At 30.9% G+C, this 16,962-nt stretch overlaps 1 protein-coding gene across 3 annotated transcripts in view; it reads left to right on the top strand.

Moving 5' to 3' along the window:
• Nucleotides 1-16,962, top strand: part of LOC114340056 (uncharacterized) — a 74,503-nt gene that overhangs the window by 22,981 nt on the left and 34,560 nt on the right. For all 3 annotated transcript variants that reach the window (XM_028290774.2, XM_028290778.2, XM_028290776.2), the window contains 3 exons: nucleotides 7,572-7,700; nucleotides 9,392-9,520; nucleotides 9,620-9,744. In XM_028290774.2, coding sequence (XP_028146575.2) covers nucleotides 7,572-7,700; nucleotides 9,392-9,520; nucleotides 9,620-9,702 — 341 coding nt within the window. In that variant the 3' untranslated portion in view covers nucleotides 9,703-9,744. The remainder of the gene's footprint in view (nucleotides 1-7,571; nucleotides 7,701-9,391; nucleotides 9,521-9,619; nucleotides 9,745-16,962) is intronic.

Raw genomic sequence — 16,962 nt, forward strand, 5'->3', positions numbered from 1 at the left:
GGGAGTAGGGATGAAGTGACACTGTCATTAAAAACGACATTTGAAATGATGATCAAGTACGAACGTATGAAGTAGCAGGCATGTTCCGTATTGAAAGATAGATAGATAGATCTTTATTTAAATAGAAAAAACCTAATATACATACAATATAAAGAAAAGAAGGTACACTATAAATTTTTGATATGTTGTTTAAGCAATATTTTGATTATTGAGACTAGTACATTTTTTTGCAGCTGTAGGTAACTGATTAAACTTAAGGAAGCTTTTAAAAAAGAGCGATTGATCGTACTTTTATACATATTTCTAGGTATACATATGTCATATAAACCTCTGGTATTATAAGAATGAATATTTTTGTTAAAAGAAATGAATTCTTGAAAATATTCAGGTGATAAGCCATTTACTATTTTGAAGACCAAAATCATGGTGAAATAAAACAATCTATTTTCAACAGAGAACCAGTTTAAGAGTATTTAAGATCGTCCTAATTGGGGTACGACGATTTGTTTGAAGAATTATTCTCATTCCACGGTTTTGTAATTTTTGTAGCATGTTAAGTTTATTAAGTTTAAATAAATATAAGATTGATGAGCAATAGTCAAAATGAGGTTGAATAATTGTGTTATATACTGTAATTTTTGACTCCATTGACATATTTTGAGATATTCTACTCAGAAAGTATAGTTTTGTTGATATTTTTGTATGAACATACTCGAAATGACTGGGTTCTATCTAGGTTCACTAGTTACCGCAGATAACAATGTCAGCGAAGAAGTTAGGAGAAGAATACATATTGCTAATAAAACATATAATGGACTCATTAAACATCTAAGATCTAACAACGTCACGAGAAAAACCAAATGCAAAATTTACAAAACCCTGATAAAACCGGTTCTTATATATGGATCAGAGACATGGACACTGTCGAAAAGCGATAATAACTTTTAGGTACGTTTAAACGAAAAATCCTTAGACACATATATAAGGGGGTGAAAGAAAATGACGTATGGCGCAGAAGATATAATTTTGAGCTATACGCAGCATACAACGAACCCGACGTCATAGCATCCATAAAGATCGGACGTCTGTGCTGGATGGGCCATGTTGAACGAATGTTGGAGACCGAAACACCAAAACATATAATGAAGCAAACACCAGTAGGGAGAAGGTCAAAGGGAAGACCCAAACTTGGATACATGGAACAAGATCTGAAAACACTTAGATTACCCACTGGAAGAACAAAGCAAGGAACAGAACAGAATGGCGGAAAATCCTAGAACAAGCCAGGACCCAAAAAGGGTTGTCGAGCTACTGATGATGATGACTCGAAATGACTGTCAAAATTCAGAATATTGTCAAGTTGGAATCCCAAATATTTAGCTGTTGTAATCACTTCAATTTTTTCATTATTAATATTTAAATTTATGTTCTGAGAATCAAGCAAGCTATATTTATGTTTAGTAGTGAAAACCATTGCCTTTGTTTTTTAACATTCAACTTAAGTTTATTAATTTTCAAGTATTATTTGTTAACCATATCTAAAATAGTATTAATTTTTTGAATGGCTATATCAAAATTTTCATCACTACAACAGATTAGAGTATCATCGGCAAAAAGGTTAATAAATTCACAATTTACAAAAATATCGATATCGTTAATGTACAGAATAAATAAAAGAGGACCTAATACACTGCCTTGAGGAATACCTGTATTACTATCCATTTCAGATGATAATTGGTCTTTAAAACGTACTTTCTGTTTGCGATGTTCTAAATAATTTTCTAACCACGCAATTACTGTACCTCCTATACCATACTGTTTAAGTTTTGATATCAATATTGTCCTGTCGATGGTCTCAAAAGCTCTTTTTAAATCTAGAAATACACCGACTACGTAATTATTTTTATCTAAATTACTCTTTATGTGACATGTAACTTGTAATGCTGATTCATAAGGCAAGCCGCACACCAAAGAAACATGAAACGTAAAACACGTTTCATGAAAATAAAACACAGGTAAACAAATCTTGAAGTCCGCCTACCAATGAAACGAGAGTGATTAATGCTCATAAAACATTTTTATTTTCGGAGAGTTTCATAAATGGCCGGACGTCTATTTGTTTAGCAGTGTTTTATTTCCATGAAACGTGATTTACGTTTCATGTTTCTTTGATGTGCGGCCTGCCTAAGAGAATTGTTTACGAAACCCTGATTGATTATTATTAATTAAAATTTTATTTTTTGTTACATGTTCCAATAATTGTTCATAAACAGCAATTTCTAATAGTTTTTCTATAGGAGGTAAAGTATTGATTGGTCGAAATTCTTCAGCTTTTGTAGTATTGGGTATTTTTTGTATAGGGGTGATTGTACTTATTTTTAATACGTCAGGAATTTTACCCGTAGCAAGAGATGTATTAATTAAATTTAATATAACGTGCCCAATGGTTTTAAAAACTTCTGCCATTCCGCAATTTAACGTTTCGTGTAGTGAGAATTTATTATCCAAATTGACAACAATTTTTCTGTATTGAAAGCTCTTCAAATTTATCAAAATTTAAATATAGATTATTATTTACATTACACCATGTTTCAGAATTCTCAATACTTTGAACAATACTTTCAATGTTGTTAACCGTTTTGGGCATGTAGCAGTTTTAAAGATTACAGAGTTTGGCATCTCTCGGCTATTATCATTGATTAATTTTTTTAAAGTTTTCGACATTTGTTTTGGATTGTTTCTATACCTGTCTATTTTGTTAAAATAGAATCGCTCTTTTTTTAGCTTTAACATATTTACTACCTCATTCCTATGTCTCTTAAAAACTTGCCATTTATGTTGTTTTTCAATGACGTCAATACATTTTTTAAAATCTTTATAAGCCCTATCACGCTGTTTAATTTGTTTAAACACCTTATAATCAAATCAAGGTAGGTAATTTAGATTGAAACTGATATGTTACAATTGGTATTATGCCATTGATTACATTTTCACAATTTTGCAAAATTTCCTGGTAAATGATATTAACAGCCGAGATGTTGAATCGGGTTTATGTCTTAGCGTAGTAAAAAAACAATTAATAAAAAATAATAATAAAATAAAATAAATAAAAAAAATAATAAAATAAAATAATAAAAAAAACAAATTAAAAATAAAAAAAATACAAAAAAAAAATAATTTACAGGAAAAAAATATTTACAACTAAAACAGTGTATTATTTAGATAATAATAATTTAGATAGTAATATGTTAGTTTGTTATGGATTTAGAGTGTATCAAATTCACAAAAAAAATCAACAGAATCCAAATTAAAGTGACACATGATAAGACTAGTTTTGATTTTATCCAAGTTTTGATTATATAAATTTCTAAACTTGGATATATTACCATCAGATATATTATAACTATTATTATTAGAGATATTTACTGAAATAACGGAATGATCAGTAATTTTTGGACAGTCGTGAACACAAGCACTTATATTATTTTGATTAGAAAGCACATAATCTACCAAAGGTTTGCTAGTGCCAGTAATACGAGTAAGGTAACTAATGCACTGTTGTATCCCATAAGCCGAAAACATTTTTATTTTTTTCCCATAGAAATTACTAGCTAACAAGTTATAACAAAAATAAAGAAAACTTCTGTTGGAGTGAAAGTAAACTCCAACAGAAGTAAGGGAAAAAAATAACTAACTGTATACTAGTGGGACAAAATGGGACAAGAATGAAGAGAGATTGGATGTAAAGAAGGAGTGAAGCTCTCTACGTTGAGAAGCTGCAGTAGGAAAAAATACTACTTTCCAGTAGTATTAGTGGAGGAAAGTGGAAGGATGTAGAAGTGAAGAGAAGGGCATATTAAAAGGGATAGAAGTAGAAGTATGGAGATACAGAGGCAAACTGAATAGAGTTGGCTAGCAAGAGATGCAAGAGAACAACTTGACACTCAAGGATGGATGCGGCTCGTTTGCATGCCTGTCGAAGAACAGTAGCTTTAAGTAGATAGTAATGATGACTAAAAGGTGAAATAATAGAATAAGAATAATGTACTGAAAATGAATGAAGATGAATAATTTCTCAAGGCGAACAAAAGAAATAAAACTAACAAATCATGGGCGCCATGAAAATGATCTTCGATCATTCTCCCAGGTATCTTACACTGCTGTCAAATATTAAATATATGAGTAAATGTAAATATAAAGGGAATAAGAATAAATGATGTACAAAATAAATAAACATTTATTAAAATTAACTACCAGATTTTTAACAATCTCCGAGCTAGACAAAGCATATACTATGAGTCTACCATGACCAAAGTTATACAGAGGTTATATCTAAGATAATAACAATAATGTTATCGGTTACAAAATTACATAAGTACCTCTCACTTACATATAGGGTACAACTCACATGAGTCTTCTACCAAATGGTTATAGTATGCTTGCTACGTACCACTAAATTAAACCCGAAAAATATTGAAAATATATAAATAAATAGGCACAAGCCTGACGAAGAGAAAATACAATGATGAATTGAACAAGTTAAATATACAATGAATGAAATAGAAATGAAGTTGAGATAAATACCGAAACGATGACCTAAATTAACCGAGAAAATGCAATGAAATAAAGTAACGACGAATTAACCGAACAAACGAAATAAAGCGAATAAATAAAATATTTGGGGAACAAGCAAGTAATATTACAAAATAAATATCAAACCAATAATAAAGTATAACAACCTAATTTTCTAGGCTTATTACCTTGTGTACACAAGTAACTTACCATAGATCGTAAATAAGTTTGGGAACCTAATACAATAGTATACAAATATGTCATATAAAAAAAACCAGAGGTAAACTAAATCTGAAAAAAAGTTAATAGTGCATTAAACCAAATGTCTGAAACGTAAAAACCAATAGTTACTTAAAGCACACTAATTGTTCCCAAACAAACCCAAACGACTCCTAAAGAGGTTGCTGCTGCATCCTCAGAAATGAGCATCAGGATGATGCGCCCCATGCCCTCCGTAGGCCCAGGTGCCTACTTATTCCCCAAAATGACTTACTCCCAGATTGACTTGGCTGTGGCTGGAATCGGCTCCTTCCAGGTGGTCGAAGGGTCTACATAGTAGGGTTTAATATTCTTCCCAAATGGCTAAAACAAACATTTCCGAGTCTTAGTTTCAATTTCCCATCGGACATGTGTGAGTAAAAAAAACAACAGAAGAAGTAATGAAGAAGAGGTTTTTAGAATGAACAGAAATAAAAAACATCAATTAGCAAATGTAAAAAGGTATGAGTTTAACCTTGAGGTACAATTTGGACACAGAATATGATAGAATAAAATATTATAGGATAATTATATTTCCAGTGTGATATGAGTATAGCATTAGATTTTATTTTTATTCACAATTTATCAGATATTGGGTGTGGACAGATTTTAAACTTTACTAACCAAAAATTGCGACTATGAGAACTTTCTCCGAACACATATTGTACATAGTGGAATGATTAAGAGAAAATAAATTAAGAAAGAATGTTTTAAATGAAAAACTAGTGTTAATATCCAACCTAACCTTTATATTTCAAAAAAATATATATTTACCGGAATCTCTTTTATTGGTTACTGTTTTTCCTCACGAACACGCTGGATGGATTCTGCAAACCCCTGGGATACCATTTACACTTCCCATTTAACTGTATTTCCCAATGAATGACTTAAAAAAATGAGACCTTCCGCCATTATGGAACCAAAAGTTCGTCGATCGAACCGACTTCCAGCACACTTAACAGCCAAGTAAAGGACGATCGCCTTGTCAAATTTTCAGAACATGCAAGAATATTTCTCGCTACCAACTCACGAAACTCACAGCAGTTTTAAGCGTGTTGTGGTATGGCGTCATACAAGGCAACCAGTGATACCACACATAATTAGGTGTGGCATCGTCGCAAGAAATTTTAAATATAAATATAATAATCAGAAATGGTAAATTACGCGAAAATTAGGGAATTTAATTAAGAGATCACGAGAAAATAATTATTAAAAAATTATTAAAGCGCTAAAAATGATATTATAACGGGTGGACCGTTACAATCCCCTCCTACTCGGGAAAAAAAATTTTTATCAAAAAAAAATTTTTTTTAAACTTCAAAATATTAATAACTAAATTTACAATAGTCTAACAATCCACGTTGATTCGCAAGGTTACCACTAAGTATAAACTAATGATCAAGGAAAAATATATTACTCAAACTCATACTAAAATGTTACTACGTTACTCTCTGCTACCAAATATTGACATAATATTGCTCAAAAGTCAAAACAAAACTAAATATTGTACTAAAGTTCATAATAATAACTGAGTGTCGAATTGGGCACTAGAACCAAAATTGAACTATCCATGGACATCAGATTTATAAAGGGTATATCCAAGGACGGAACAACCAGGAAAAGGTGTGAGCCAATTCGCACAATATCACAAGTAAATGTAACAAAGTGAATAAAAAAAATCAGTAACTAAAATAAGTAAAGAATTGATCACTTAATCCAAAATTGAACTATCAATGGACACCAGATTCATAATAGTATATCCAGAGAAGAACAATCAGGAAGATTTAGGGAACAATTCTCACCAATGCCAAATAATACCAATAATAAACATACCAAAGGAATCGAAAACTCAATAACCAAAATAAATGTGAAATCGGACACTTAATCCAAAGTCAGACTATCAGTGGACACCAGGTGGTCACGAAAGTCACAGCAGTTTTAAGCGTGTTGTGGTATGGCGTCATACAAGTCAACCAGTGATACCACACATAATTAGGTGTGGCATCGTCGCAAGAAATTTTAAATATAAATATAATAATCAGAAATGGTAAATTACGCGAAAATTAGAGAATTTAATTAAGAGATCACGAGAAAATAATTATTAAAAAATTATTAAAGCGCTAAAAATGATATTATAACGGGTGGACCGTTACAAAGTCTATATTAAAATCACCAACTAACACACAACGATAGTTCGTAGTAAATGAAGCATCACATATTTCTTCCAAATCTTCAATGAATTGAGCATCAGAACTGGATGGTAAATGGTATAAACACCTCACCAAGTAGACAATGGATTTAAAATCAACTTTTATTACTTTGAACCAATAATTATTACGCAATTGAAATGTTTTAAAATTTGAAAAATCATAATGTTTGTTGATGTATAACATAACACCTCCAGTATGTCTACTCGTTGAGTCACAGCGAATATGGCAATAATTTTTAAAAGACAGATATTTAGAGAGTAAAGCTATACGGGGTACGTTCAGTATGTTCAGTTGATGATTTAAATAAAAAGAGATATAGGAAATAGAAGATAATAAAACAGGGCACCAACGAGTTTTCAACGAAGAAAACTGGTAAAACAAATACATAAGATAATTATTAATGAAATATTAAAGAAAATAAAGTAAAATATTTCTTTAAAAATAAAATAACAAATATGTGCCGTTTGTAACGTTACAACTTACTTTATAATCATCTGAATTTTTCCAAGTTTCATTGAATTTATTTTTTAGCTATGGAGATTAAAGTTACAAAGAAAGAGTTTGCAGAATATGATCATAAAGATAATAATATAGAGAATAAACTATCCACATCAATAGATCTTCAAGACTTGAAGGATGAACCAAAGGAAGATCATCCAGGTGAGACGAGAATTAATAAAAAATAATGTCATATAATCATTTAGTTAATTACAGTAAAACCTTGAGCCAAAAGACCCTTATATAAAAATATATTTAAAATCAATAAAAGAAAGTTTGTTTTTGAGAATATTTACTGTATTTAGATACACTGTACAAGTACAAATCTGTAAGTTAAAAAAAGAATGTATGTGTACTTTGTACGCACGTAAGAAGTTATACTTCTATTATATGATTTCAACGAAATCAATATAGTGTAAACAGTTTATTTATATTTTATTTAAATATTAAACTAATTTCAATACTTACTACTTTCCAAAAATTTTTATTAAAACAATACCAAAAATTAAAAAAAATAAAAGAATAAAACACACGCAAACACATTGAAAAATGAAACAAAGAAATTATTTCTGAACAATAATAATTGTTGAGAAAACTTTTAACTAAATTCGTATTTTCTGAAAAAAAAAATATAATAAATATACCTACAATCATAAAATGTATAAAAAAAAATAAAAACTTGCATTGGAAATTGAACCTGCGTCTATCAGGTTGTTAGATTATTTTAAACACACCCCACGCAGAATTTAACTACCGAGACATGTGAATGAAGTGGGAAGATATAGCAACTAAACGTTTTAAAAAAAATTTGACAGTTGCTTATTCTCTTAGTTTAATCAAATAAGTTTGATTCTTGTGGAATTAAAATAAGACAAAATATCAAATTATGTAAATCAAAGCATTATCTACTAGCTAGGTAGGTACATTTTCCAAATAGGTATGTAATTTGTAATTTTTTATTACAATACTGAAACATTTACAATAAGGTACGTACCTGTTGCTTTTAAAAGCTATTTAAAAAGTCACTACAATTATAAACTTGCTTTTTGTCTCTGTCCTCACAACAATAAAAACTAATATACACAACATTTTTATCCATAATCTCCATATTATTGAACAATTATTGACAGATGATTTTAACACCCAATCAGATCCCGTATAACGTTTGAGCGACTAATACCATACTACGTGACCATACTGTCGGTGTGCGCATGAGCCCGGGAAAATAAAAATTCACCCTCGTGCCTAAAGAAGTATAACTTCAAAAAGGAATCAAGTTTTGTTTGCTACTTTGTTACTTTTCTACTTCATCTAAAAACTTTCTGCAAGGTACTCCTTTGGTTGCCAAAATTATACGCTGATCCATGGGTTGAATAAGCTATGTATTTTTTGGCAAAAACAGACAGTTAAGGTTGCCATCCTCTGAATGTTAAATATTTTAAGGAGGATAAGCAGGAGCGTTGTCTAAAATCAACAAAAATTTCACCTCTTTCGGAAGTATTTTCAGTTTCTTCTCCTGAAATATTCTCACTGTAGGTACAAATTCCTCAAAAAACCAATTTTGAAAATATCTGTGGTGGACCATACCTTATTAGAGCTATAATTATAATACGAAAGGGGAAGATGATGCATTTTATCTTTGACAACTCTGGTTTTATGAGATTTGCCAACAATTATAGCAGTCAATCCACGAGATCCACCGGCGTTAGCACAAAGCAGTGCCGAGATCCCGTCCTTGCTGATTTTTCTTCCAGATTTTCAGATTTTTTGTCTGTTATATCCAAAGTCAATAGAGGTCCGTTCTATCGAGGTTTTACTGTACTTTTTCAATTTTCATTAAATTTATTTTTCAGCAATGGAAATGAAAGTTGAAAAGGAAGAGTTTGCAGAATATGACTATAAAGATAATAATATAGAAAATCAACTACCCACATCAATAGATCTTCAACACTTGAAGGATGAACCAAAGGAAGATCACCCAGGTGAGACGAGAAGTAATACATAATAATGCCATATTTTAATCATTTACTTAATTTATGATCATTTGCCCTTCTCCAATTTTCATTAAATTTATTTTTTAGCTATGGAAATTAAAGTTGAAAAGAAAGAGTTTGCAGAATATGACCATAAGATAATGTACAGAATTAATTATCCACATCAATAGATCTTCAAGACTTAAAGGATGAACCAGAGGAAAATCAACTAGGTGAGGGATAAAGATAAATAAATAATAAACATCCTGCAAATTAAGTTAATCCTGATTTTTCATATACACAGTGAGTTTTATGTATGGAAACCCTCAATTATACTACATTCGCTCTCGCGAGATTTTTTTTGACACTGACGTTAGTAATTTCTTTTTTGAAAAATTCAGTTGTCAGAAGTGACTGGAAATTACTACAAAACCAACGCACCTGCTCATATCCAATATTATTAATAGTAAACAGACATAAAAATAACATAAACCTTACGCCAATCAATATTTATTTATTTAAACCATTATAATGTATTGATAGCAAATGAGAAAATTGTTTATTGTACAAAATAAAAATATTTTGTAGAAATAAACTTCACAAAATTTTATGAGATTAGTAGACACTCCCACTATTTCTAATAATTCTTCTTTTTTTAATGAAAGAATAAGTTGATTTGAGTTGATTTTAGCAGTTAATAGTGTGAGGTAGGAATTTTTGTGTTGTACGTTTCCTATTCCGAATGTCTCAAAAAAAATCTCGCGAGAGCGAATGTAGTATATCTCGGAAACGGCTTGCACAATTTTTATAGATTTTGGTGGTAGGGGTTTTCTAATCCGGCCGATATTATAGTGATAATTACATTGTTTTCAGATCTTCCGTTTTTCTGAAAATCTAATTACTTTTATTATTTCAAATGGAACACCCTGTATATTTTTTGCGTTTTGAAGTCCTTAAGAAATACTGATTATTTTTCATGTTATATTCCCTATACCTAAAGGCCATAATTTTGGAGCTATTGCTACATTTATTTAAAAAAGAAATTAAACAAATTATAAAAATCAATTTTTTCGGCCCGGGTAACATTATTTTACGTTCTTTGGACCATAGGAAAAGGTTTTTTGTAATTGTTCTAAAGTTAATCGGTTTCGAGTTATAAACAATTTAAAACTGAAAGAAATCGAATAATGACGATTATTAAGATTCAAAAACACAAATCAAAAGTATTATTTTTGAAACTGCGAAGTACACAAATTCAAGTTCAAGCCTTATTTTATCAGCTACCATTAAGTAATTTGAGCTTGTTTCATTCTAAAATATTGTTTTTTAGTTTGTAATGGCGCCCGATCGCCCGTCCTCTCATATGCACTTCATTAAATTATTAAAAAGAAATGTTTTAGAATAAAACGTGCCAAAAAATTTTATAGTGAGCCCCTAGAAGAAGGGTTTAGCTTGAATTTGGGTACTCTGCAGTTTTAAAAATAATAGGTATTTTTTATTTGTGTTTTTGAACCTTGAAAATCGTCATTATTCGATTTTTTTCAGTTTTAAATTGTTTATAACTCAAAAACGATTAACATTAGGAGAAAAATTACAAAAGATCTTTTTTGGTCCTGATGATCCAAAGAACGTAAAATAATGTCTACACGGACCGAAAAAATTGATTTTTATAATTTGTTTAATATATTTTTTTAACAAATGTAGCAATAACTCCGAAACTATGGCATTTAGGTATAGGGAATATACATGAAACATAATCAGTATATCTTAAGTACTTCAAAACGCAAAAAATATACAGGGTGTTCTATTTGACATAAGAAAGTTCATTAGATTTCCAGAAAAACGGAAGATCTGAGAACAATGTAATTGTCACTATGATATCGACTGCATTAAAAAATCCCTACCCAACAAAATCTATAAAAATCGTGCAAGCCGTTTCCGAGATAATTGAGGGTTTTCATATATAAAACTCACTCTGTATTTTTGGTAATGATTAGCTTTAAATACCTATTTAACTTTATGTACTGCCTGTAGCGGTACAGGCGAATTTGTTTTATACGAAAGAAGGGGTGGTGTCTAAGAGACACAGATTATATACACTTCTCCAAGAAATTAACGCAAATATTAAAAAATGGGTTATTTTTGATGTCTCGAATTTTCTAAAGCTGTTGTCCAATTTAAGTGATTTTTAATGTTGTCTAAGAGACACAGATTATATACACTTCTCCAAGAAATTAACGCAAATATTAAAAAATGGGTTATTTTTGATGTCTCGAATTTCCTAAAGCTGTTGTCCAATTTAAGTGATTTTTAATGTGTTATAGCCTTATTCTTTAACCATTTTGCTGTAATAATATTGTTTCTAGACAGGTATATTGTCATTTTCTACCAATCAAACTGTATTTTTTTCTCAAAGTTCGCAACACTCTATGGAATATTGTAACATTTATAAAAAACTGAAATTAAAACCAAACTATAGCCTCAGGTTTGCTTAACATTTTGTTTTTTGATTTATTAGCTTACCTTGGATAATAAAAAGTTACGTAGTTTAACAACTACTAGTTATGCTTTTTATCAATATATCCTCATTTTCTGTATAGTTTAATAAACAAGCCTAAAGTAGGCTATGAGGTATTAATAATTTGATGGATGTCAAATTGTTAACAGTCAAAAACTGTCTGATTTGTTCTAAAAATTAGTAGGTTTATTATTTTTAAAGTTTCAATGTAGTCTGTATTTTTTTTGTTTGGTGGAAATGGAATGTGCTACAAGGAATTTGACCCACAATGAGTGTGTTCTAGCAGTGACCTTACATAGCGAAGGACTAGATACCATGCTATCAGCTCATTATATTGGTAACAATTCACAGTAAAGCAAGACCCCATGTTCATGAACTGTAACAGAATGTTTACAACAGGTAAATCTTCGGACTTTGAATTGGCCACTGTGTAGTCAAGATCTTAACCCAATCGAACATTTGTGGGACATAATTGACCGAAGACTACAACATCGCTTGCCATCTCCTAGAACCTTACAAGAGGTAGAAACAGTAGCTTTCAAGATTTGGAATAATATTGATCAAGACCAAATAGCAAACCTCATTTGTAATATAAAAGTACATATCTCTTTTATTATCGAACATAAGCAAATTAATCAAAACACATAATGTTAAGAAAGCCTAAGGCTACAATTGAGTTTTAATTTCAAAATTTTATAAATGCTAGAATATTCCAGAAGGTCTTCCAAAGTTAGTATGATTTTTACACCTAGTATACAATGACATTTACCTATCTAGCAACAACTACAACATTATTACTGTAATAATAATACTCAGGTATTTATTAAATATTATATTTAATAAAAGTATAAGATTTACAATATCCACGTTACATGTTTATATTCTAACGTGCTAACCTATATCTAACTTCATTGTGCCAAGTCACGCCTCTTCTTCTTTATCATGGCCTATTACTACATCTCCCCCTTTTCTATTTTTTTACAAAACAGCGAACTTTAATTTAAAAAGACTATGCTAATACAAAGTACAATCAAAGTAAACTATACTAATACAAAATATAATCAGAATACTTAGCAGGCTGTATGATAGTACGTGATGGTCTCAAGCTGATGTCACACTCTGAACTGCTATAACTCTGATCTTTACTACAACTAGGTGTATCATCATTGTCATCACTTAAATTCTGAGTTTGCCTAATATCATGATCAATTTTTGACTTACGCAAGTGGTAGCTGTTTCTTCTTAAGATATTTTTACCATTACAATTAAATAAGACCTTGGAGCCTCATGTTTATTGACAATAACAGCCGGTATTCATTGATTATTGTCCTTGTATACCACATTTTCACCTTACTTATATTCGGGCATATTTCTTGTCTGCCTATCATAATATTCCTTATAAGTATTATTTCTTTCTTCTAATTTTGACCTAACTTCTTTGATATTATCATTGTGCTTTTCAACAAATGGTAATTTAGTTTTAAGTTTTCTGCCAAATAAAAGTTCAGCTGGTGACCTCTTGAGATCAGTAACAGGAGTATTACGATAGTTCATTAAAGCAACCCACATGTCATCTGATATTTTAATAATATTTTTAGATATCTGTACAAACCTCTCAGCTAAACCATTCGATCGAGGTTAATGGGGGCTACTAGTTTGAAATTTAAACTCTTTATCTGAAAACTTTTTGCATTCGTACGATCCAAAAGGCATATTATCAGCTATAATTACATCTGGTATACCATGTGTTGCAAATATCTGCTTGAGTGCATTTATAACATCAGACAATTGTTTACCTCTTATAGGGATTATTTCTAGCCACTTCGTTAAATAATCAGCAACAACCAAATATGCTTTGCCACCATGTTCCATAATATCAGCACCCAATTTTTGAAATGGCAATTCCGGTACATCATGAGATATTAATGGCTCTTTACTATTTGCATATCTATACTTTTCACTCATCCCTGGCCAAAATAAGACATATTTTGCTCGATCTCTGAAGCATCTCGTTTCGCAAAACTTTAGGTACAACAATTCTATCATTGAAAAATAAAAGATTATCATTAACAAACAACTCAGTTCTTAACTCGTGAAAAACTTTCATCTCTCTTTTATACTTTGTATTCTTCCACACTCTCAATGACTCAATGACTTTACTCAGTACATTATCTTTTACTGTTTCTGCTTTAAACTGAATCTTTCTAGTATCACTCATTCTTAAATGCTTTTCTAATGAATGCACCATTTCATTCGTATCAACATCATTCTCCGCACTTTCATCACTTACGTTTCTAGACAAATAATCAGCAATATGTAAATATTTACCAGGTACATACTGAATTTGTATATCATATTTCAGTAGCTTCAGTTTTAGCCGTTGCAACCTAGAAGAACTAATTTGACTTATTTGCTTACTCATGATACTTACATTAGGTTTGTGTTGACCATAAATATAATTGTGAAATTTTGGACATGCAAACACTACAGTTAATAACTCTTTCTCTATAACAGCATAATTTTCCTCAGTACCTGTTAAACCTCTAGAAGCATAAGCAACAGGTCTTCCATCTTGCATTAGACAACATCCCAAACCAAACTGGGACGCATCTGTTTGAATAACAATATCTCTACTAGAATCAAAATTCTTTAGAGATATATTTTTAGGAAGTTCCTGTTTTATCACCACCAGTGCTTTACTGTGAACTCCAAGCCATTGAAACATAACATTCTTTTTCAGTAACTGATACAGTGGGCTTGCAATCTCACCCAATTTCGGAACAAATTTTCGTACATAATTTATCACACCCAGCAGTTTTTGAAGCTCTTTCTTGTTTGACGGATTTTTTAGCTCATTTATAGCCCTCAACCTTTCATTATCTATTTTCATATCATCTTCACTAAAAATGTGTCCCATATATTTCACTGTCAGTTGTCTAAACTGAAATTTTGATTTCTTAAACTTTACACCCTTTTCCCGAGCTCTATCAAACACTTTTTTAAGTGTTTTGTCATTCTCCTCCATGGAATCAGATGCAATTAGTAGATCATCAAAATATATAATAACATTTTCAATGTCACCAAAATTTTTACAATTTCATTTTTGAAAATATTCTGGGGCCACATTTAGACCGAATGGTAATCTAAGAAATTTGTAACACTAAAATGGAGTTGCAAATGTTGTTAAGGAACTAGATTTTTCATCTAATTTAACTTGATAAAAACCATCTTTAAAGTCTAATATTGAAAAATATTTTTTTCCTGACAGTTTCGAACTTATTTCCACTAAACTAGGAATTTCAAAATATTCCCTAACAATACATTTATTAAGCACTTGAGTCTTGAAGACTCAAGTGCTTAATACGTAGACACAGACGCAGTGAACCATCTGGCTTTTCAACTATAACTACAATCGGAAAAATGAAAGAATACTCATGAACGATCACATCAATCACTTATTTTGTATTTGCTGTCTTTTTCTATAAATAACAAACGTTTGTTTGGGCAGCTGTACTAGAACCCCAAAAAGGAGGACCATATCGAAGGTGAGACTCGAACAGCATAACAAATCGATATGAAGGGATCATTTTGAGATTGCTGTCTAAAAAATACCAAGAAATTTTACAGAATCAACGGTAGAGATCTGGATGTTATTAACAAGCTGGGGTTGAAGATCACTTTTATAGGATAATGCTACTGTCTTATCCACGTTAAAAGAGAGTAAATTAGGGTCAGACCAGGTTTTTATCGTAAGCAAATCAGAAGTTATAGTTGCATGAAGAGTTGCAGTAGTTGAGTTGCTCCAAGTGATACTGGTATCATCAGCAAAAAGAAAAAATTTTCCATCGATTTTTAAATTAGTGATGTCATTTATACAGATAAGGAATAGTAGAGGACCCAAGAGCTGGGGGAAGATGGAGAAGAAAATGAATTAACTAGACCCCCAACGCTAGAGGAGGTCCAAACGGCAATCCACATACAAAAAAGCCATAAAGCACCGGGAATAGATAAAATACCTGCAGAACTACTCAAGCAAGGAGGAAGGAATTTGACACAACAGATGTACCAGCTAATACGAGAGATATGGATAGAAGAAGAAATCCCCCAACAATGGAAGAAAAGTATAATCTGCCCTATTCATAAAAAAGGAGACAAACTGTTGTGTCAGAATTATAGAGGCATCTCTTTACTTTGTTCGGGATACAAAATATTCACAAACATCCTTAATCGAAGACTTCAACCTCTCACGGAAAAAATCATCGGGGAATATCAAGCAGGGTTTAGGCAAAATAGATCTACCATTGACCAACTATTTACAGTTAAACAAATACTAGCCAAAGCATGGGAATATGACATGGACGTTAACAATCTCTTTGTAGATATTAAACAAGCCTATGATTCAATAGATAGAACAATTCTACCTAATATACAGGGTGTAACGAAAATACAGGTCATAAATTAAATCGCATATTCTGAGACCAAAAATATTTCGAATGAACCTAATTTACCTCAGTACAAATATGCACATAAAAAAGTTACAGCCCTCTGAAGTTACAAAATAAAAATCGATTTTTTCGAATATATCGAAAACTATTAGAGATTTTTTATTGAAAATAGACAAGTGGCATTCTTATGGCAGGAACATCTTAAAAAAGAATTATAGTGAAATTTGTGCACCCCATAAAAATTTTATGGGGGTTTTGTTCCCTTAAACCCCCCCAAAATTTTGTGTACGTTCCAATTAAATTATTATTGTGGTACCATTAGTTAAATTCAATATTTCTAAAACTTTTTTGCCTCTTAGTATTTTTTCGATAAGGTAGTTTTATCGAGTACGGCTTCTTTTTTAATATGTTTACATAAAAAGTTTATGGGGGTTTTGTTCCTTTAAACCCCCCAAATGTTTGTGTATGTTCCAATTTAACTTTTACTG

Source organism: Diabrotica virgifera, chromosome 6 (assembly GCF_917563875.1).
Source record: "Diabrotica virgifera virgifera chromosome 6, PGI_DIABVI_V3a".
In the NCBI taxonomy this organism is placed as follows: Eukaryota; Metazoa; Arthropoda; class Insecta; order Coleoptera; family Chrysomelidae; genus Diabrotica; species Diabrotica virgifera.